Source organism: Ambystoma mexicanum, chromosome 2q, assembly GCF_040938575.1.
Source record: "Ambystoma mexicanum isolate Mex_15411 chromosome 2q, UKY_AmexF1_1, whole genome shotgun sequence".
In the NCBI taxonomy this organism is placed as follows: domain Eukaryota; kingdom Metazoa; phylum Chordata; class Amphibia; order Caudata; family Ambystomatidae; genus Ambystoma; species Ambystoma mexicanum.
The window spans coordinates 1,171,877,029-1,171,895,041 of record NC_090924.1 but is presented as its reverse complement, the minus strand read 5'-3'; the positions used below and the strand labels follow the sequence as shown (position 1 = coordinate 1,171,895,041).

The following is an 18,013-nucleotide window of genomic DNA, read 5'->3' as shown; positions in this document are numbered from 1 at the left end:
GATCTGCAGGACGCTTCCCTCTGAACCTTGTATTTGGCCGTGTATCTTGTCTTTTTTTGGCTAGGGAGGATGGGAGGTTTGTTGTCGGCTCCGGTGTTTTTGCGAGCGTTAGATTACAATTAGTTCCGGTTTGCATCCTGACGTTGGTAGTTTTTCTCACTTTGTGCTTTTTAGTTATTCCCAGTCAAGGTGTCTTTATATAGGATCAAAGGGGCAGGATCCCTCGCAGTCTCCTGTGTTCTTAGTTAAGTGGTTGTTTGTTCAGAGTTAGTGTAGAAAGGCTGTAGGCCGCTGTAGCCTTCTCTAGCCGGATATGTCCTCAGGTGGCTTGGTGCAGGATGTGCGCGTAAATTGAGGCGCCGAAAAGCCGGTTCCAGCCGGAAACAGCAGAAACAGTAATGCTAGATGCGTTGCCCTTTTCTCCGCGGTCGGGCTTATCGCCGCAAGGGTGGACTGGCCCTGAGTTTGTGGGCAGGCAATGTCACGTGATCAGTCACGGGACCGGCGCGATGCTCCGCCTCCTCTTTGAAGCGGTCGTCCGACGAGCGCGAGTTTGTTGGAAAACTCCCAGCGCATATTGAGGTGAGGCGGCACCAGGTATGTCTGATCGTGTCAAAAGCACAAATACAATGGAATACAGTCTAATGTCGCCCCTCGGCCCGACAGACCAAACAGACTCAACAGGCCACTTCCAAGGCCACTTTCTTTTGATGACAGTAAAAATGTATGGCCAGAAACATGCCACCTTTGTGTCGATCTCTTACTTCTACACCTTTACAGATGACACAGATAACAAACAATTCACATTACAATATGAACTACAGAACTATCAATAAACATAGGTACTATAGGGTAGTATTTTCAATTAGTCCAATAAAAGGTATCAAATTCTGCATCTTGTATGATTTTAAAACTAACAAAGCATCACGCTTTTCTTTTCATTTAAATATGGATACAGAAATGAGACAAAGACAGTGCAAAACTGCCAAATGAGGTGAAAGGAAGCCCACCTGGACAGTGATATTTTCTTCCTGACTGCCAGCAAAACAATCTAATATCAGATCAGAAGGACTCAAGATCGTAAACCCATTGAAGACTACCCAAAACACGGTATACACCGGGCAGCTATGCAGGAAGCATCAGAGAAAATAAGGAATCATCACATATATCATCTGTTCTCCAAGAGACCCCGACTGAGAAAGGAGATAAACAACCTAACACCAAGGCTGAGAGAGCAAATCAATGACCAAAACTGAAATATGACAACATGAATAGCTATTAAGAAAACACTTAATTCTTTACTAATTCTGAAGAAGAAACTCCATGACTTACAAGGAATGACATAAGGTACTGTTCAGGAATGGGGGAGGGTCGTGGCTCCCACAGAGGACCCAAAGAAACATCCTGGACCAATCAACTACCTGTGATCAACCTTCCTGGGCGTTTGCATCCTGAACAGTCTGTACTCTCCAAGGGACTGAGCTTCTGCCCCAGCAATGGAACTTGACAACATTTCTCAGGTAAATTGAAGAGTGCATACAACACTTACATCTCAAAGAAAAGTTCCCTGGGAAAAATAATGAACAATCGGCTGCCACAGATTATGATGGCACAAAAAACTCTTGAACTGGACACTGTCATGTGTCTGCAGTTTAAAACTTGAAACGTCCATTGATCGTCTCAGAAAAAGTATAAGATCTGTCATACTCAACAAACAACAAGCGACTTAACAGAACTTCAACCCTCAAGTGAGAAAGACAATAAGAGCACACCAAACAAACAAAGATGATAATAAAACCAGGTGATAAAAGGTGCTGGCGTTGTGGTCATGGATGCACAGACATTGAAAATGGAAGCATACAGACAACTTATTGACATAAATTATTACCAGAAACTTAGTGATGGCCTCACTACATAGTACAAATAAACTGAGGAACAAATCATCAAATCAATGTCAAGCAGCCTTGAGGAACACTTCCCGCAGCTGATACCAAACAATCCAAATACAGAGAATTTTTATTTGCTTCCAAAGATCCACAAACCATGAAATCGTGCCGTCCAATTATCTCCAGAGTAAATACTTTAACCAGATCCATATGTGGATATATTGTATCAATCTTAACACCCCTGTTGATGGCACAGAAAGCTTTGTACAGTACACCACACACTTCCTGACAAGGAAACATAGGCAGACTATGAACCACCAGGTGCACTTCTGGCCACGTTGGAAGTCACCACACTTTATTCCAACATTCCTTATGAAGATGGAATTGCTGCATGCTATAAATTACTGCAGAAAGCAAGTACCAACATTGACACCCCAACCACAGATACCATATTTCTGCTTCAATGGAAGACCGAAATGGCCATCGGCACTAAAATGGCAACTCAGTATGTTAACCTCCTCATGGCGGGCCTAGAACAAGAGTTCTTACAACAGCAATCCCTGAATCGAATAACATGCCTGCTTTACATTGATGACATCATCGTGATTCAGACAGAAGGCGAAGACTCTCTTAAACAATCCCATGAATCACTAAATGGCTTCCACAGATTCATAAAGTTCACCATGGCCCTTCCAAGAAAATCATATGTTTCATGAACACAACCAACTCTGTTTGAAGAAATCTTAAAAAATCTGTATACAAGAAACCCACTGACAGGAGCAAATACCTGCATAGGGCAAGTTTTCACCCAAGCCACACAAAACGTTATCTACAGTCAGACCATCCTATACAGGAAGACAAGGGGCAACCAACTTGCCACATTACACACCTCATTCTTTCAATAGGGTCACTCAGTCAGATAAATTGACAAGGAATTTGATCCTACAATGAAAATACGCAGATACAACCTACTACAATACAGAGACTAGGGCCAATATTTAGCAGGGATTATGAGCTAAGAGCTTTCCTAATTGCATACAAGCAACCAGGAACCGAGCGCAGTCTTTTACCAAGTGTTTCTACTAGATCAAGAGCAAAGAAGACCTTGAATATACCCATGCAAGCTTAGGAGATGCAAAGGTCCCAATACATCGGCACCAGATCTGTCATAACAACGCAGCAGATCTCAACTATACATATACAAGTAACATATAATTGCAGATCATCCAATGTTGTATACCTCATCATCAAATCCAATAAAACGCAAACAAAGAAAGTATGTAGGTGAGATGGTTCCATGTGATAATATCCCTGCAAAAATATTGCCATACAAGCATAACGCTGTTTTATTGCGGTGATATTACCATATGGAACCTGTGGGGGGCACCCCCGCAATTCCCATATTTTTTTTAAAGGGGGCAGGTGGCTCCCCGCATCCCCAGCTCCCATTTACCTTATATATTGTCCCCATAAATAATGTTGCCTATGCCGTTTCCCGGCGACTATATGTATGGCGACATTATTCATGGGGATAATATTACCTGATACCCGTGAGACATGCAAAGAGCTAGATGACCCTACAAAGATACACCATCCCAAACCACAAAACATAAACACCAAAGGTATTGACACTTCACACAAGATGGTCACACCTTTGGGAATCGATCAGTGACGGTTTTAAAAGGTGACCTCTCAAATACCACACAAAGAAGGACCTGGGAGCTCAATTACCTGAAGAAACAAACTAAAAGACACTGCTCTGAACATAAAAATACGTAATATGGCACACTATGGCAAACTTTGAGCACAGGTCCATCAACGCAATCACACCAACACAACCAGAAGACAACATCCCAGTACCATTTCTCACTAACATCTTTTGGAAACTACTTTTCAGGACCGGAAATGTCTGAGGCAAAAGTTCCCTGACAATGGAAATCTTAGTCGTCTAACCTCAAATGGGTGGCACCCAATACCGAGCATGAGACACGCTGAGATAACAATTGACAATCCACCATTTATGCTTTGTTCCATCTCTGCATAGTATTTCTATTTAGTCAATAAAAGGTACCAAATCCTGCATCTTCTGGTAATAAATATGGGTAAAATAGAGAGATTATGAAAAAGGAAAGTGCATCATCCTTGACGACCAGAACGTCTAGTGTTTCTTTGGTCTAGGTTCTTAATGTTAAATGGATACCTATAGAATAACCCATATGCATGTGTCATCCCTTTCCTATTTTGGCATTCATATTGGAAATTGTTAGGTTATACGCACGCCCGCACACACCCACACTTATCGGTGGCATATTACAGATATCAGACTTTGCTTCAAAGTTTTCTTAAAATCAATTATGAAATGATTGATTAGTTTCTCTGTGTATTAAATGGTGGTAAAACCTCTTATTAATGTGTTCTTCCTTCACACATAATGGGCCTCATTCAGAGTATGGAGGTAGTCATGGCGCTACTAGCGCCATGACTACCTCCAATACCGGTACCAAGTCCGCCCCGGTCTATTCGGACATTTGCGGGACCGGTAAGTCCCCATTGAAAAAGCCATTCCCCATTCCCATTTGAGCCCCCATAGGGCTCCATGGGAAGGGGGAAGGCGCTAGTAACAGTACCGCAAATTGCGGTACCGTTATTAGCTCTGAAGTCCCTCAACAGGTCCCTTCCTTAACGCCTGGTAAAACCAGGCGTTAAGGAAGGGACCCGCTAAGGGAACTCGGAATAGGGCGCAAAGGGATTACCGGCACCGGTGTCCTTACCGGTGCCCGGTATCCCTTTGTGCCCAGATCGTAATGAGGCCCAATGTGTTCCTAAGTGAAAACAACAGAATTAATTGTGCACAATATTAATGTTTTGCTTAAGCACATCTAGATGCAATATGCTCCTTAGTTCTATTAATCACACACACATTCATGTTGGTATCATTTCAGTTGCATGACTTTATCACAACATTTATGTATTTCAGATTAGAGAACTGGAAACAGAAGTATATAGGCTGCTGAAACAAAATGGAAGTCAGGTTAATAACAACAACAATATATTTGAAAGCAGAACAACTCTTGGAGAGGTTTCAAAAGGAGCTCCAGTGGAAAACCTGGACCCAAATCAAATGTCTTGCCTGGATGGTTTAAGTGAAGGTTTGTTGAACACAGCCAAAAGCTCTTGGAACTGTAAATAATGGCATTCCATTAAAACGTTTAGTGTGTGTTGTGTATACCCTTGTGCTGCCTGCTGTTCTGATAAAGTACATTCTACAACATCGTACAAAATGCAGTGGCACAATCAAGGTACAGATTGGACGATGAGTAACCCTACAATACCCCGAAATGTAAAGAAACCAGCCAGGCCTGATTACGAAGAGAGGTTTGTTTTATAGCCATTGTAACTGCTAGTAGATTCATCATTCAAACAAGCAATGCAAACTGAGGGGAACATTAAAAGACTTGGCCAAAGAGGGCCCACTTATGCAATGAAACCATTGTTGAAATACAATGATTCAGTAGATTAAATCACTGGTGTGGGAACTCGGGCGTGGGCACAGTATGTGAAATCCATTCAGGGAAGCATTGATGTGGGAGACCAGTGAAGTAGGAACAGGAACAGTTTTAACGTTTAGTAGATTTCATTACATTACATCACGTCTTTGTACTCACTATAAGAAACAGAGAGAGAATGAATATCACAACCTCCACTCTTCATCATAGCTGTGATTACTCTGTGAAGGCGCAACGCTCCCTAGACAGTTAACATGGTTCCTGAACACTCACTTGCAAAAGATGTGCCTCATTCAGTGCCTGCCTTTGGAGCTGTACAGGTTATGTCAGCCAACAACCTTAATTTTCTTTATATTATTTAAGGGTGATTTTAAGGTGGCATACACTCCATGTGGTTATCTGGCATTCCTTTAAATCCCCAAACCCCTCGGTGTGTGGGTATACCAGACTCATTGAAGTAAAGATATTCCTTTTAGTCTCAATCTTTATTATACCATACTGGTCATATAAAGCTCTTATACATTAATAATGATGATTCGTCCTTCTAAGTATGGCAGACAGTCGTAATTCTTTAAAAGCACAGAGGGAAATATTATGCATTTATCTTTTAATATTTTTTAGCAGCAAGAAATTACAAAATCTTTGAGAAAAAATTAAAACTACAGTTCCCTTAAAAACATGGTCCCAACAGTCCTTCTCCAATGGTGCAACATCCTGTAGTATATAGTCGATTATAGGGAACAGCAAGTAATCTTTTCTTAATGCAAATGTTCAAAATGCAATGTGCCGTAAGCATTAATTCATGCAGCAGATCCTCAAGCAACCAGGCAGCACAGTATCCTTAGCACCAAAACTGACAGATCTGAAAAATGTCTGGGACTGCTCTTACATTTTTTTTCATATTTAGACCAGTCATTATTCTATGTCTTGGCCGAGAGGCTCCTTTTATGCGTGTCTCTAGGCCCCAATAAACCAATGGATGAAGAATGCAGAACAGGTTTGCAAAAAAAGTTTTAAAACTCAGAAGCATAGAACCAATCAGCGGACCAGAAAATATACTCTAACCTGACGATAAGGCCGTAGAGGCCATAATACCGTAGACGAATTAGCTCCATATATGGATACATCTACAAGTACCTCTTTCCTAACCACTGTGACCCAGCTAAGCAAAGTAGGGGATGAAATTGGAGGGTACAGCTTATGAAAGGAAATAGACAAGGATGAATTGGAGCTCTAAAGACTGCTGAGAAAACAGTCAACTACAAATGACATTAGAGATGAGGTCATTCAGAAAATTCTGTAATTTTAGAAGCAGTATTGTGCTTCAAGATAACTGAAGTAAATACCGGAATGAGCAAATACTCTATCTTTGTGCTTCAAAATAGGAATTGTAAATACTGGCGGGGCAGGCACCAGCCGCATCAATGTAAACAATTTAGATTATAATGTATTCAAGGTCAAATGATGATCGGCTAGGTGCGAAAAAAGCGAAAGAACCTGGATAACAAATACCAAATATGTGAATATCTCGGAAGGGCAGGGTCTTTGAATAATACTCCCGTCTATAATCTACAAACTGAAGGGTTTTCCTCTGTAGGAAGGACATCAACTAATTCATTATAAGTGGAAATTGTTGATCTATATGATATGATATGATATGATATGATATGATATGGCATTTATAATAAGTGTTTCGAGGTGCCACAAGACAAGGGAGGGCAGACATAGGTAAGAGAAGACAAACAATCCTACTAGGCCTTGTGTCATTCGGATCGTGCAAGTGCAACAACGAGAAGGTCAGGGGGAAGGGAGAGGGGGAAAGTGCAAGGGAGAGGGTAGGGGAAAGTGCGATCAGTGCCGCAAGGCTCTGTGTAAGAGCAGCCATTGTAGCGCTGATTTGGGTAAGTGCAAGGAGGCAGGGGGCTGTAGGGGTTACAGTTACAGCCCCTAAGTGTGCTCGATTCTGTGCATGGAAGACTGGTCATGGAAGAGGCTGGTACCCAGTAAGACTCTGAGGGTACCAAGAAACCAGTCAGCGCAGCCGACAGGTAAGCAAGCAAAGGAAGCGAGCGAGAGAAGGCAGATGAGAAAAGGAGGGGCTTGAGCTGCTTCCGGAACATTAGGTGGTCCGGCTGAAGTCTGAGAGTGGCAGGGGCCATTCCAGAGGGAGGCACCTTCAGAGGAGTGAGATCTACCCCCCACTCTCTGCCTGGAGAAGTGTCTGACCCTCAGAGAGCTGGAGGTAGCTGAGCGAAGGGCTCTAGAAGGAAGGTATTTCGGAAGAGAGAGTAGGATTTAGTGCAGGCCCCGGCCCCAAAAAGCCTTGTAGACGATGCAGAGGGTCTTGAACTTGATCCTTGCAGCCACTGGGAGCCCGTAGAAAGATTTCAGGACTGGAGAGATACAGTCCCTGTGCTTGAGGCCAAGGTTAAGTCTTGCAGTCCTTTTTTGTATTAGTTGCAGGAGGCAAAGAGCAGAGGTAGGTTTATTGAGAAAGAGGCTGTTGCAGTAGTCCAGCCTGGAAAGAACCAGGGCTCTGGAGACAGTGAGCTTCTGGGCGAAAGTGGGAAAGGTAGAATACCTCTGAGGCGGTGCAGCTGGAAGTGGACCTTTTTGGCAAGGTCCGTGATGTGAGGAGGGAAGGAGAGAGTGGAGCTGAAGATGACACCAAGTTTTTGGACTCACAGGAAGGCGAGGGTAGAGGGCCCGAGGAGGGCGGCCAGTGTGAGAGAGGGAAAGCAGGGTCAGGGGTCTCAATGAGAAAGATCTCCGTCTTACTGACATAAAGGCAAAGTTCTTTAGAGGTGCATCAATCCTGAATCGCTGATAGACAGTCAGAAATGAGCGAGGGAGGAGAGGAGGCTGAGAGAAGCCTGAAGGAGAACTGAGTGTCATCTGCATAATACTGAAAGTTAGAAGAGAAGGTGGAGATCAGGTGATGAAAAGGGGCCAGATAGACATTGAAGGGACACCACAGGGAAACCACATGTGGAGAGAGAAGTGATGGGGAGAAAGGACCCAAGTTGGACCTGGGAGGGTTGGTGCAGGAGGAATGAGGTTAACCACGCCAGGGCCTGATCCATGATTCCCAGGTTCACACTGAGACAGTTTATCAGGGTGCCGTGATTGACCGCGTCAAAAGCAGAGGAAAGGTCAAGGAGGATGAGGCCAGAGGGAGAGCAGGAGTCAATGTTAGAGAGCAGATCTTCACTGGTGTTCAGGAGAGCAGTTTACGTGCCTCTGGCCTCTCTGAAGCCAGACTAATGGTCATTGAGACAACCAACAGATTAAGTGTGGAGAGTAAGCTGGGAGATGGCCAGTTTTCCCAGAAGTTTGCACACTAAAGGAGTAATAGAAATCCGGCAATATTTTTCCGGACAAGCAGGATCGGCAGAAGGCTTTCTTAGAAGGGGTGCACAAGGGAGTGCTTGAGGAGAGAGGTGAAAGATACAGTGGCGAAAGAGTGATTGCAGAAATCGGCCAAGGCTGGAGCAAGGGTGGCAATGTGGTCCTTGATGGTTCTAGAAGAGCAGGGGATCACCTGTTTGGACAACACTTTCATAGATCAGACTTATCTAGTAACATCGTCCGGTGTTGTCAGAGAGAAGGAAAAAGGAAGAGGAGAGGGAGAGGCAGCCATAGAGGGCCTGAGAGAGGTAGCGGGAGAGGAAGAGAAAAGCGAGAACAGGATGTCCTGAGTTTTAGTGGTGAAATGCGAAGCCAGAGCCGTACAAAGGGCCTGAGAGGGAACAGGAAATGTGAAGACTGCAGTAGGATAGGACTGCGCCGTGCAGATTTTAAAGAGTTCAGCTGTGTTGTTAGAGGCCGCAGAGATGCAGGCTTGAAAATGGACCCTCTTCTTGGAGAGGACAGAGAGCCTGTATTGCCTTTGGAGCAGGCGGCAGGCCAGTTTGTCAAAGGGTGCACCCGAAATCCTCCACTGGGTGGGTTAAATGCATATGGAATCGAGGGGCTTGATGGGGGAAATGTTATTGTCATTCACTGTTTTCTATTAAGTAACATCACATAGAACTGTAATAAATTTCTGGGCATCACAGCAAATGGATAAATCCATAATTGTTCCCAGGACCAAAATCTATTTTTAAAAACAGTCTGTCACCAGAGTGTGTGGATCTGGTCTCCAGCTGAAAAAGCAAAGCATCTGTGTGTTGTGATGCGAGGCAAATAGATTTATCTGGAAGGAACCACCACTGGATTAGATACATCCCTACCTGTGAAGACTCGAGTCCACCACCTCCATCCAATGTAAGGAACATCAATCTATTACCAGATTGTTTATCCACAGCAGTTATTCTCCATGAATGTTATCTGTACGAGAAGACAAAGTTGCCAAAGGGTAAGGGCTAGATGTACCAGATTTCTGGATTTGGGGATTTTGCCCCCTCAATATGCTAACATACCAGACCCCCGCAAGATTGTTCATCATATCCAAATTATGCAGCAGAATTTGTCTTTTGTAAAACATTGTAATGGAAAAGACTGTGCAAGCATCTCCATACAAAGGATATACCACAGAGATTTAAACCTATCTCCTGCTAGTTGAAGTTCGGCCGCAGTTAACACTCCAACATAACTGGCTGGCATCGGACTCTAGATGAAGATACCAGGAGGAACCAAAAATTGATCATTATACGCCTCCAAGTGCTACAACCACCATTGTAATTCTGTTTTCATATCTGTGGAAATTTGAACCCAATTAGGATAACTAGGACAGCGACTAAGAGAGGCTGGAAAAAGGCCTGAATAGAGGATAATAGCATGGCAACCACTTTGGCTAGTTGTCTGAGCATAACATAGGCCCTGTATTAACCATAGCGCTGTCTGAACATGTCTTTCTATGGCCTCTGTGTCCTGGATCATTATCATCAGAAGATCGTCCAAATCACGATTCCTTTGCTCTCAAGAAACCTGCTACATATTGTAATAGCTTTGTAAAGAGCCAGGCGGCCCAAGGACAACTCAAAGAGAGGGGAAGAAAACTAAAAATGTATTGGCGCCAACAGATATAAAGAAAACTTCTATGATTGGGAGCAGTCGGGATGGTGAGACAGCAACCCTCGAGTCCAGTTGCATGAACCAATTTCCTGACTTGAATATGCCTTTAAACAATGCAATAATCTACATTCTGAAGTATCATAAGACAATATATGCATTAAGAAACTTTAGATTGAGAATTGGGGAATTTCCTTTCTCAACAGAAACACTTGTGTACAGGCGCGTTACAAATGCCACATATCATATCATAAGTTGCTCACATATTTCTGCTCTGATTCTACTTAAATCTGTATTGCCTTTTCCCCCCATCTATCCAACAGCCAGCTGTTTTTTCAAATAATTAACCAATTTTTTAGAAACAATTGAATCCTTCCTCCTACTGCCAAAGGCATGCATAGACATATGACCATATTTTCTTTAAAGTTGACTGTCCTATCTCCCGGTCTTGGGCCTCTACCACATTTCCCCTGAACTCTGCAGTAAGAAAATTGGCTTGGCTTTTATATATGCATAGGGGGTCTGCTTTCTCCAGAGAGACTGGCTCTCCCAAACGTGCAGTGAAATTGATTCTGGACGGTCGAACTACCTCTAAATCGACTGACTTGGGACGAAGCCCATGTCTAAAACAATTGTTTGAGTGATGACTGAGCCTAACCTAGCTCATTGGAAGGTGGAGACGCACTTGCCTTCCTTTACCATTGCAGCCCGAAGAGCATTTCAATGCAAATGTCCAATGCCTCTAATACAGCTACACCAGTGAGTTTAGGATTACATTTCTTGAGTACACCTTTCTTTCTCTCATGTCGGATCGACATATTGGTGCCTCTATTGAACCATAATGTCCCCCGGGCACTTTCACTGATGGTTTCAGGGTCCTAATGGCTACCTATTTACTAGGTCCTCTTCTGCCATGTCCCCAATGTGTACAAAAGAAGCTCTGGGGTACTAAGTAGGCAATATTGACAGTAAGCCTTGTCTATCACTATTAAAATATCGTTTATATATCTGGAAACTAGCATATTTCGTTTCTGGTTTATCACTGGAGTGACACATTGTTTCCAATTCATTGCTGGTCTTGAGCCCACAGCCTTAATTTTATTTCTTCGTATGATGGTAACTTTTTTACAGGTAAAATGTTGTATGCAGCTATCCCATTTAGGAGAGTAAACCACTCACAAGTATTCGAGTGTGCCAGGTCACAGGGTCTAAACATGGGATGTTCCATGTAGCTCAGGTGCTGGGTTACTGGCCATTGTCATCTGTATCACCCAAAAGAGGACTTGCTTTTCCCCATGGTGGAATGAGTATTATGGGATGGTACACCATTGGTGGAGGACTTTATTGCAGGAGGGACAAGGGGTTTATTGTAGGTTTGTTAAAACCTTTGTAATTTCTTGCTTCTGAAAATGATTAACAGAAAAGACAAATGCATAAAAGGAGTATGTTTGCTATACCACCGAATATTTATTTACAGTTCTTTTCTGGTTTTTGTATTTACCTGGTATTTGTTTTTCTGCATTTTCACATTTTCCCTAAGAACGTGTCTTTAAGAAGGTATTGCTGTGCATCCAGTAAATCTTCCATAGATATCTCTGGTGACTGATTGATCAACCTTTTGCTAATTTCTCTGGCTCTGCAACAGGGAAGGGCCAGGTATCTGGTGATTTTACTGAGTTACCTAATACCCAATATCCAGTAACATCTGGATGGTGGGTTAAATGGTGCACTCCAAAGTCATTGTAAAACTTCTGAGAGGAATATCAAATGCAAGAGCCCTGCTTAAGAGGCAACTTTGCAGTCAGTAGGAAGTAAGCAGTGCTAATGCTGATGATCAAAAGGATATATGTGTCAAGACCAGGCACAGGCACTGGCAGCTTGAATTGTCTTTGGAGTGCTCATCTGCAATCAAATTCAATCCCATGTCCTTCTAAATGTTCTCTGATTGTTTACCGAACAGCAATCACTCTATCCCTCATATATATTCTTCCCACGTGTCTTTTCATCTACCCTCTGTGTTGTTCTTTGTTCTCCAAGCCTTTCAACTTATCAAGAGTGTTCTTGTTCTTTCTGCCACTCTCCTACACAGTTCCTAAATGTAGGTCTCTTGAACCAGATGTATTCCTCTCAGGCGTTAAATCACATGGCATCGTCACAGAACGCGCTAATATGAGGAAAAAAGACTAACAATGATTAATGAATTGAGGGATGTACGGGTACACACGAAAAAATCTGAAGATTAAAATGTATTAAAAGAAGCAAAGATGAAGATATAAAGTGAGAAGAACAAATATCTTTAAAGAACATGTAACACAGATCAGTGGGGTATATTTGGCATTAAAGGAGTTGGAGAGCAGGGTGTGCACATCAAGAATTGTTGGTAAATGCTCTGGTACATGTCTAATGTTCAGGGAAGAGGCTTGAATTAGCGCTCTAGTTCTCTAATAGAAAGAGGTTCATGGAAACTTCTGCTGCTCTTGAGATGGAGCGTTATGATGTGGCAGGAGGCAAGGTTGGAGGCACAAACCATCCTCCTGGCTGGGTGGGTGCAGGACTATGGGAGTGCTTCATCTCGAAGCCCTAAAATACAGCATTTATTGGATCATGGATACACTCCAGCATTTGAACCTCTCAAAAACAACAAAGCCTATTTTAATGGTAGGCGCTGCCATGAGAGTTTCAGGGGTAGTGTTGTAACTCATGGCAACAGCCCAGGGACAGAGAAAATTCGCTGGTTATTACATCAGTGAAACTTAGAGTGCAATAGCTTCTATAAAATTGCTTACTTTGTTTTCAGTGTATGATCCGTCTCTGCAACCTTCGGGTAACGGGTCTTTTGCAAAGCTAATCGTTTTGGCTTTTGTCCAGACATTGGATAATCATTTTCCAGGCACTGCCATAGTGGTACTACCTGGTTATGCAATTTCAAGAGCTGGCAAACGGTGTGTCTAATGCGTATAGAAGAGCTGAAAATGTTTGCATTGCCAATGCTTGTTTTTTACAGGAATTCACTGCAAGGAGCAGATGCAACGACACACATGTTGCTTATCAATCAAGTGGCTGAAGACTCACTTTAAGACATTTTCATTACAGCAAGAGCGGTTTACAGGTGAAGTTAAGGTGTTCATTGCGGAAGACTGCTTAGAAATAACATTTGCCTCTACTTAAAAGTATAGAGCTAGTTCACAGAGATCCCAATGGTGTTTGTGTTTGGCTGATCAGGGGCAATTAGTCTGTGGAACTGTCCACTGGGACTAGCAAGGCGAGCTAAACAACACCCACAAGCTGTGTGTTCCTCCTCACATCCCACCTGTCCCATATCTTCACGTCCCATGCCGATAGATGTGGCTTATATGTAGCACTTGCACCACCATCTTCTTGCCAAATTGTGTCTCTCATATTTTGACGGGTGGTTGAAATATGTGTTACCCATATGAGAAGTATGCAGCTTGAAGCTTTCAAATGCTTATTTGGCCTTAAAACCTAAAAGACATATGAGTTAGCCTAATCATGTGTCCTGAATCATATGATGTTGTGCTTTCAAAAACCAAAAAAACACAACATGCTATATTTTGTAAGCTCGACTATAGTGAGTACTGTTTTCTCCCTCTATAAACTGTGAAAGTGCTCGGGAAGAGAGCATGAAACGGAAATAATGCACACAAGCCATACTGTCAAGCCAATATTAAATGGCTTATCTTCCAGGCCTGCAGTTTCAGAATAAGACTTACAGAAGGTATGTCCTGGGGTATGGCTCTTTACATGGGATTCTCCTGCTGAGCATTATCTGGTGGATGTGGATCAGTGATTGCCCCAGGCAGGTGAACCTTAGGAAGGAACCCTTTAAAAGGGATCTTTCCCAAAGGTTTATGCACAGTTTTAGAAAGAAAACAGTCAGATGTCCTGTTCATTTCTCTTGCTCCGGCAAGATCCTCTGCATCTCCACTCTATAAGCCCACCCTTGGAGACCATTTATGTGGCTAAACATGGCCTCAGAAGTTGTTTTGCCATGGCAGCGACAGGTATGCAGGTGGTGCTGGGTCTCATCTGGAGGACCACACAATCAAGTCGGTGTCGATTTCAGCAGAATTGTCACAATTCTCCAGGATGCAGTTCAGGCACTGTTGGATGCCCATGCCTGCAGCTTACATAACGGTGCTGGAGAATGAGCGAGTGCGGGGAAATCCCATAAAGCCTTCCCCTACCTTTCTCCTACATCAACAATGGTAGTATCGGGGCCTTCAAAGCTAGACTGAGGTTAAGAAAATCATTAATTTGCTGCATTGTAGCCTTGCTCTAGGGTGGTGAAGAGGAAGTTATGATGCACAAGTCAGTGAGGACATGGATCCTGTAACATTTGCGGCCTGTGTTGGCAGTCTTTTTGGAATGAGCTGCCTTCACAGAGTAATGACTGTCATGATGAGGGACATGGCTGGATTCCTGAAGATTACCGGTAAGTAATCACAAGAGTTCCATCATTACACTCATGGAAACTCTTCATATTCTTTCGCAGTACTTTGTCCTGATTTTCTCTCCATTGTTTTCTGGAGAACCATGAACAGGAACTCAAGATATTGAGTTTTTCCTACTGTTGAAATAATATTGTAACCTTAATTGCATTTCATAATTCATCTCATGTATATATTATTTAAGTACTGACTAGATCTGGGGTACAGACATTTGTGGAGAACTGATAAAACTGTGAATTGATATATGAAACGGACAATGATGTTCTACCGTAAGCTGCCAAAGCCTCCAGTGCCCACTGCCACCTGGACGGAGTGGATCGTTTTCCTTTTCTGCGTGCTGCCACTTTTCCCCTGGAATAATCCTACGTTAGCCTTAACTCTACTACTCCAGGTTACAGCTGCCAAACCACTTCCCATCATCACACCAAGCATATATTCATTTACATGTGAAGATATAATTAGACAAGAGTGTCAACATATTGGGGTACCGTTGTTCTTTAGTCACATGTGATGTGATATAATTCTCATGGTAGTGATACACTGACAAGTTTCATGTGATGTGATCAAATTAAACAAAAATGTATTTTGTTTGACTGCTCCCTATTGTGTCCTCATATCATCGTATCATAAACTTTCTTTGAATATCCTTATACAGCTTTGTTCTGAAAGCCATTGCAGATGTCGGTGGTCCCATCATGGGATTGTTCGGTGTAAAACACTGGGCACTTGATTTACAAAGCGTTTTTCAATGGGAAACCCATTTGAAAAACGCTTTGTAAATTAGGCTCTCAGAGCTTTAACTGAAGGACTTGTCGCTGAATTTTAGGCAAGTCTTATAAAAATAAATGCTATGATATTCATTGCCATTAAATACCATACAATCTAGGCAACCCAATGTGAAGCTGCAGTAAGCCTAATTTTTTGTAATGTTTTCTTTTACAGTTTATTATAGCAATAATGTCCTCAGGGTTCTCCCCTGTTTGTTAATGCTGTGTATCGGCCAATGGTCCAAATCCAGGGATATCTAAATTTCTCCCGGGGTATTCATTGTCTTGAGATGCCCGGTGTGTTGGTCATTAATGCTGACAAATTTTGAAGGCATGTATTTGTATTCATCGTTAAAACTGGATGTTTTTGATGTTGTATTCTGGTGTTCTCGAAGCACATGCACACATGACAGTGTTAGTGCCTATCTGGATGATTGTAAACTTTGATATGTGCAGTAAAAAGCAAAAAGCAAATGTGTGTTTTATTCATTTGTACGAATGGTGTCAATGTGTTGGCTTCATTAAACCTTTCACATTATACACATGTGGACGTGGCACAATCACACAAGTGCACGGGCTGACCATCAGCAGTACTGAATGCAATCTAGCCGCTTCCCATGGTTGCATTCAAGCTCATACACTGAGTGCATAAAAGAGCTATGGTCTCCAGAGGGAGAAAAATGGATCGCAGTGGCCTTCAGTTTTATGTGGATGTGCAACTTGTCCAGCGGCTTCTGAAAGCAGTTTGGAAGAAATGATTAACCGCAAAATTCATCGGTAGATTGTGGTGGTGCTGCCTCTGTCTGGAAGTGGTACTACATCTTGCTTCACTAATTTGGTAAATAAATTACTTGGCAAAAAGATCATATCCAGGTTATACATATTACAATAGGGATAGATGGGGAGATGGTAGCATCCCTGGCAGAAGAGTTGGAGGCCTCATTGGACAGTATTTAGAGCCCAAGGCTGCCAGTAGTCTAATTACTCATCTGCCATCACACCGCGCCAGCTCTGCTCTATGTTTTGTGGACAGCAGCTCATAATCTTCTAATTCTTTTGTGCTCTATACTGTAGTCTGGCTGGTGCCCGGGGGATATGCTACTAATGGGGGAGGTACATGTTTTCAGATCCCAGGGATGGTTTTGTTTTATTAGCCCCTCTTTGCAAAGGCACTTGGTTCATTACACTTTCTAGACTGGTGTCAAGATTGTTCCTGCAAGCAGAGGCAGCCTAGACATTACAGGTACTTTTCCCTAAGGGCCTCTTAGTTTTCAAGGGCTGTAGTCATTCACAAAGGAGGGGATAGCTCTTGCTTACATATTTAAGGGATTTAACTGAATGGCACTCCACAGAACATATTCTCAGCTTTTGCCATGTCAAAAGGACACTAAGGAGACTGCTTTGCACGCAATTAATTATCAGTGTTAATCATTCTGGTGGCAACGACTGATGGTAGATGATGACACTTTCAAATATATGCATGAATATCCATGGTGATTTCAATTGTCTAAAATGTCGTGCAGGCAGTTGGTAATTGAGTTATTTAAAATGATTTAACATACTTTCTCCCTTCAGATACAATCGGGAGCGCTTGTCTTTTGTTTTGAAGAATTATGTCTTTCCCGACCCACCTGTCATGGGAATGTTACTTAATGTCCCTCCCTTAGGCATTAATTCTCCTTTGTGAGGACGCTTGTGCTGGGCTTGTGTTGCATGTCTCTTTCCCTTCTTCTTCAGACACCGCAGTGAAACTGACAGATTGTCCTGACTACTTCCTCTGGATCTGTACACAAGCTCATTCTTCCCTTTGGTGTGTCCTTTCCTAAATACCTTACTGGATGGCCCCTTCATGGGGGCCAGCTAATCTTATTCTGTACCACTGACCTAGGGGTTATACTCCTCTCAGGTTTCCTCCTAAAAACAATTCCCACTGATAGAGCTCTCAGTCGTTCACTCTTAGAGCTCACTCTATCCTTAGCTTGTTGGAGGATGGTTGTCATGTATTGTTTGTACTGTGATCCAGGCATATAACATCCTCTACAAGGAGACCTGAAGGCATGGATGCTGTTTCTGTCCCCTCCCTATGGTCGCAATGGTAAACATCGATTGCACAGGTGTCCAAGAGGAGGAGTTTGAAGAGTTTTAGGTGGCATTTAACAAGTGGTCGAAGTGTACGAAAAGAAGTAGTGGAACTATGTTCCCGGCTGGCCTGCAGCCACTCCTCACAAACCCCATCACCACGTCCCCTCTCACACACAATACACACCCCCAAACACTTGCACCTGCTGTTTAAGGGAACGTTCAGTGCAGCGCACTGAAAGTGCAAGTTTCAACTTCTTCCTAGACTTTAATTTTTAAAAGAAACCATTATA

At 42.8% G+C, this 18,013-nt stretch overlaps 1 protein-coding gene across 4 annotated transcripts in view; it reads left to right on the top strand.

Moving 5' to 3' along the window:
* The window catches only part of PPP1R9A (protein phosphatase 1 regulatory subunit 9A), a 2,290,846-nt gene that overhangs the window by 1,836,714 nt on the left and 436,119 nt on the right, over positions 1–18,013 (top strand). For all 4 annotated transcript variants that reach the window (XM_069648563.1, XM_069648562.1, XM_069648561.1 and 1 more), the window contains exon 11: positions 4,864–5,035. In XM_069648563.1, coding sequence (XP_069504664.1) covers positions 4,864–5,035 — 172 coding nt within the window. The remainder of the gene's footprint in view (positions 1–4,863; positions 5,036–18,013) is intronic.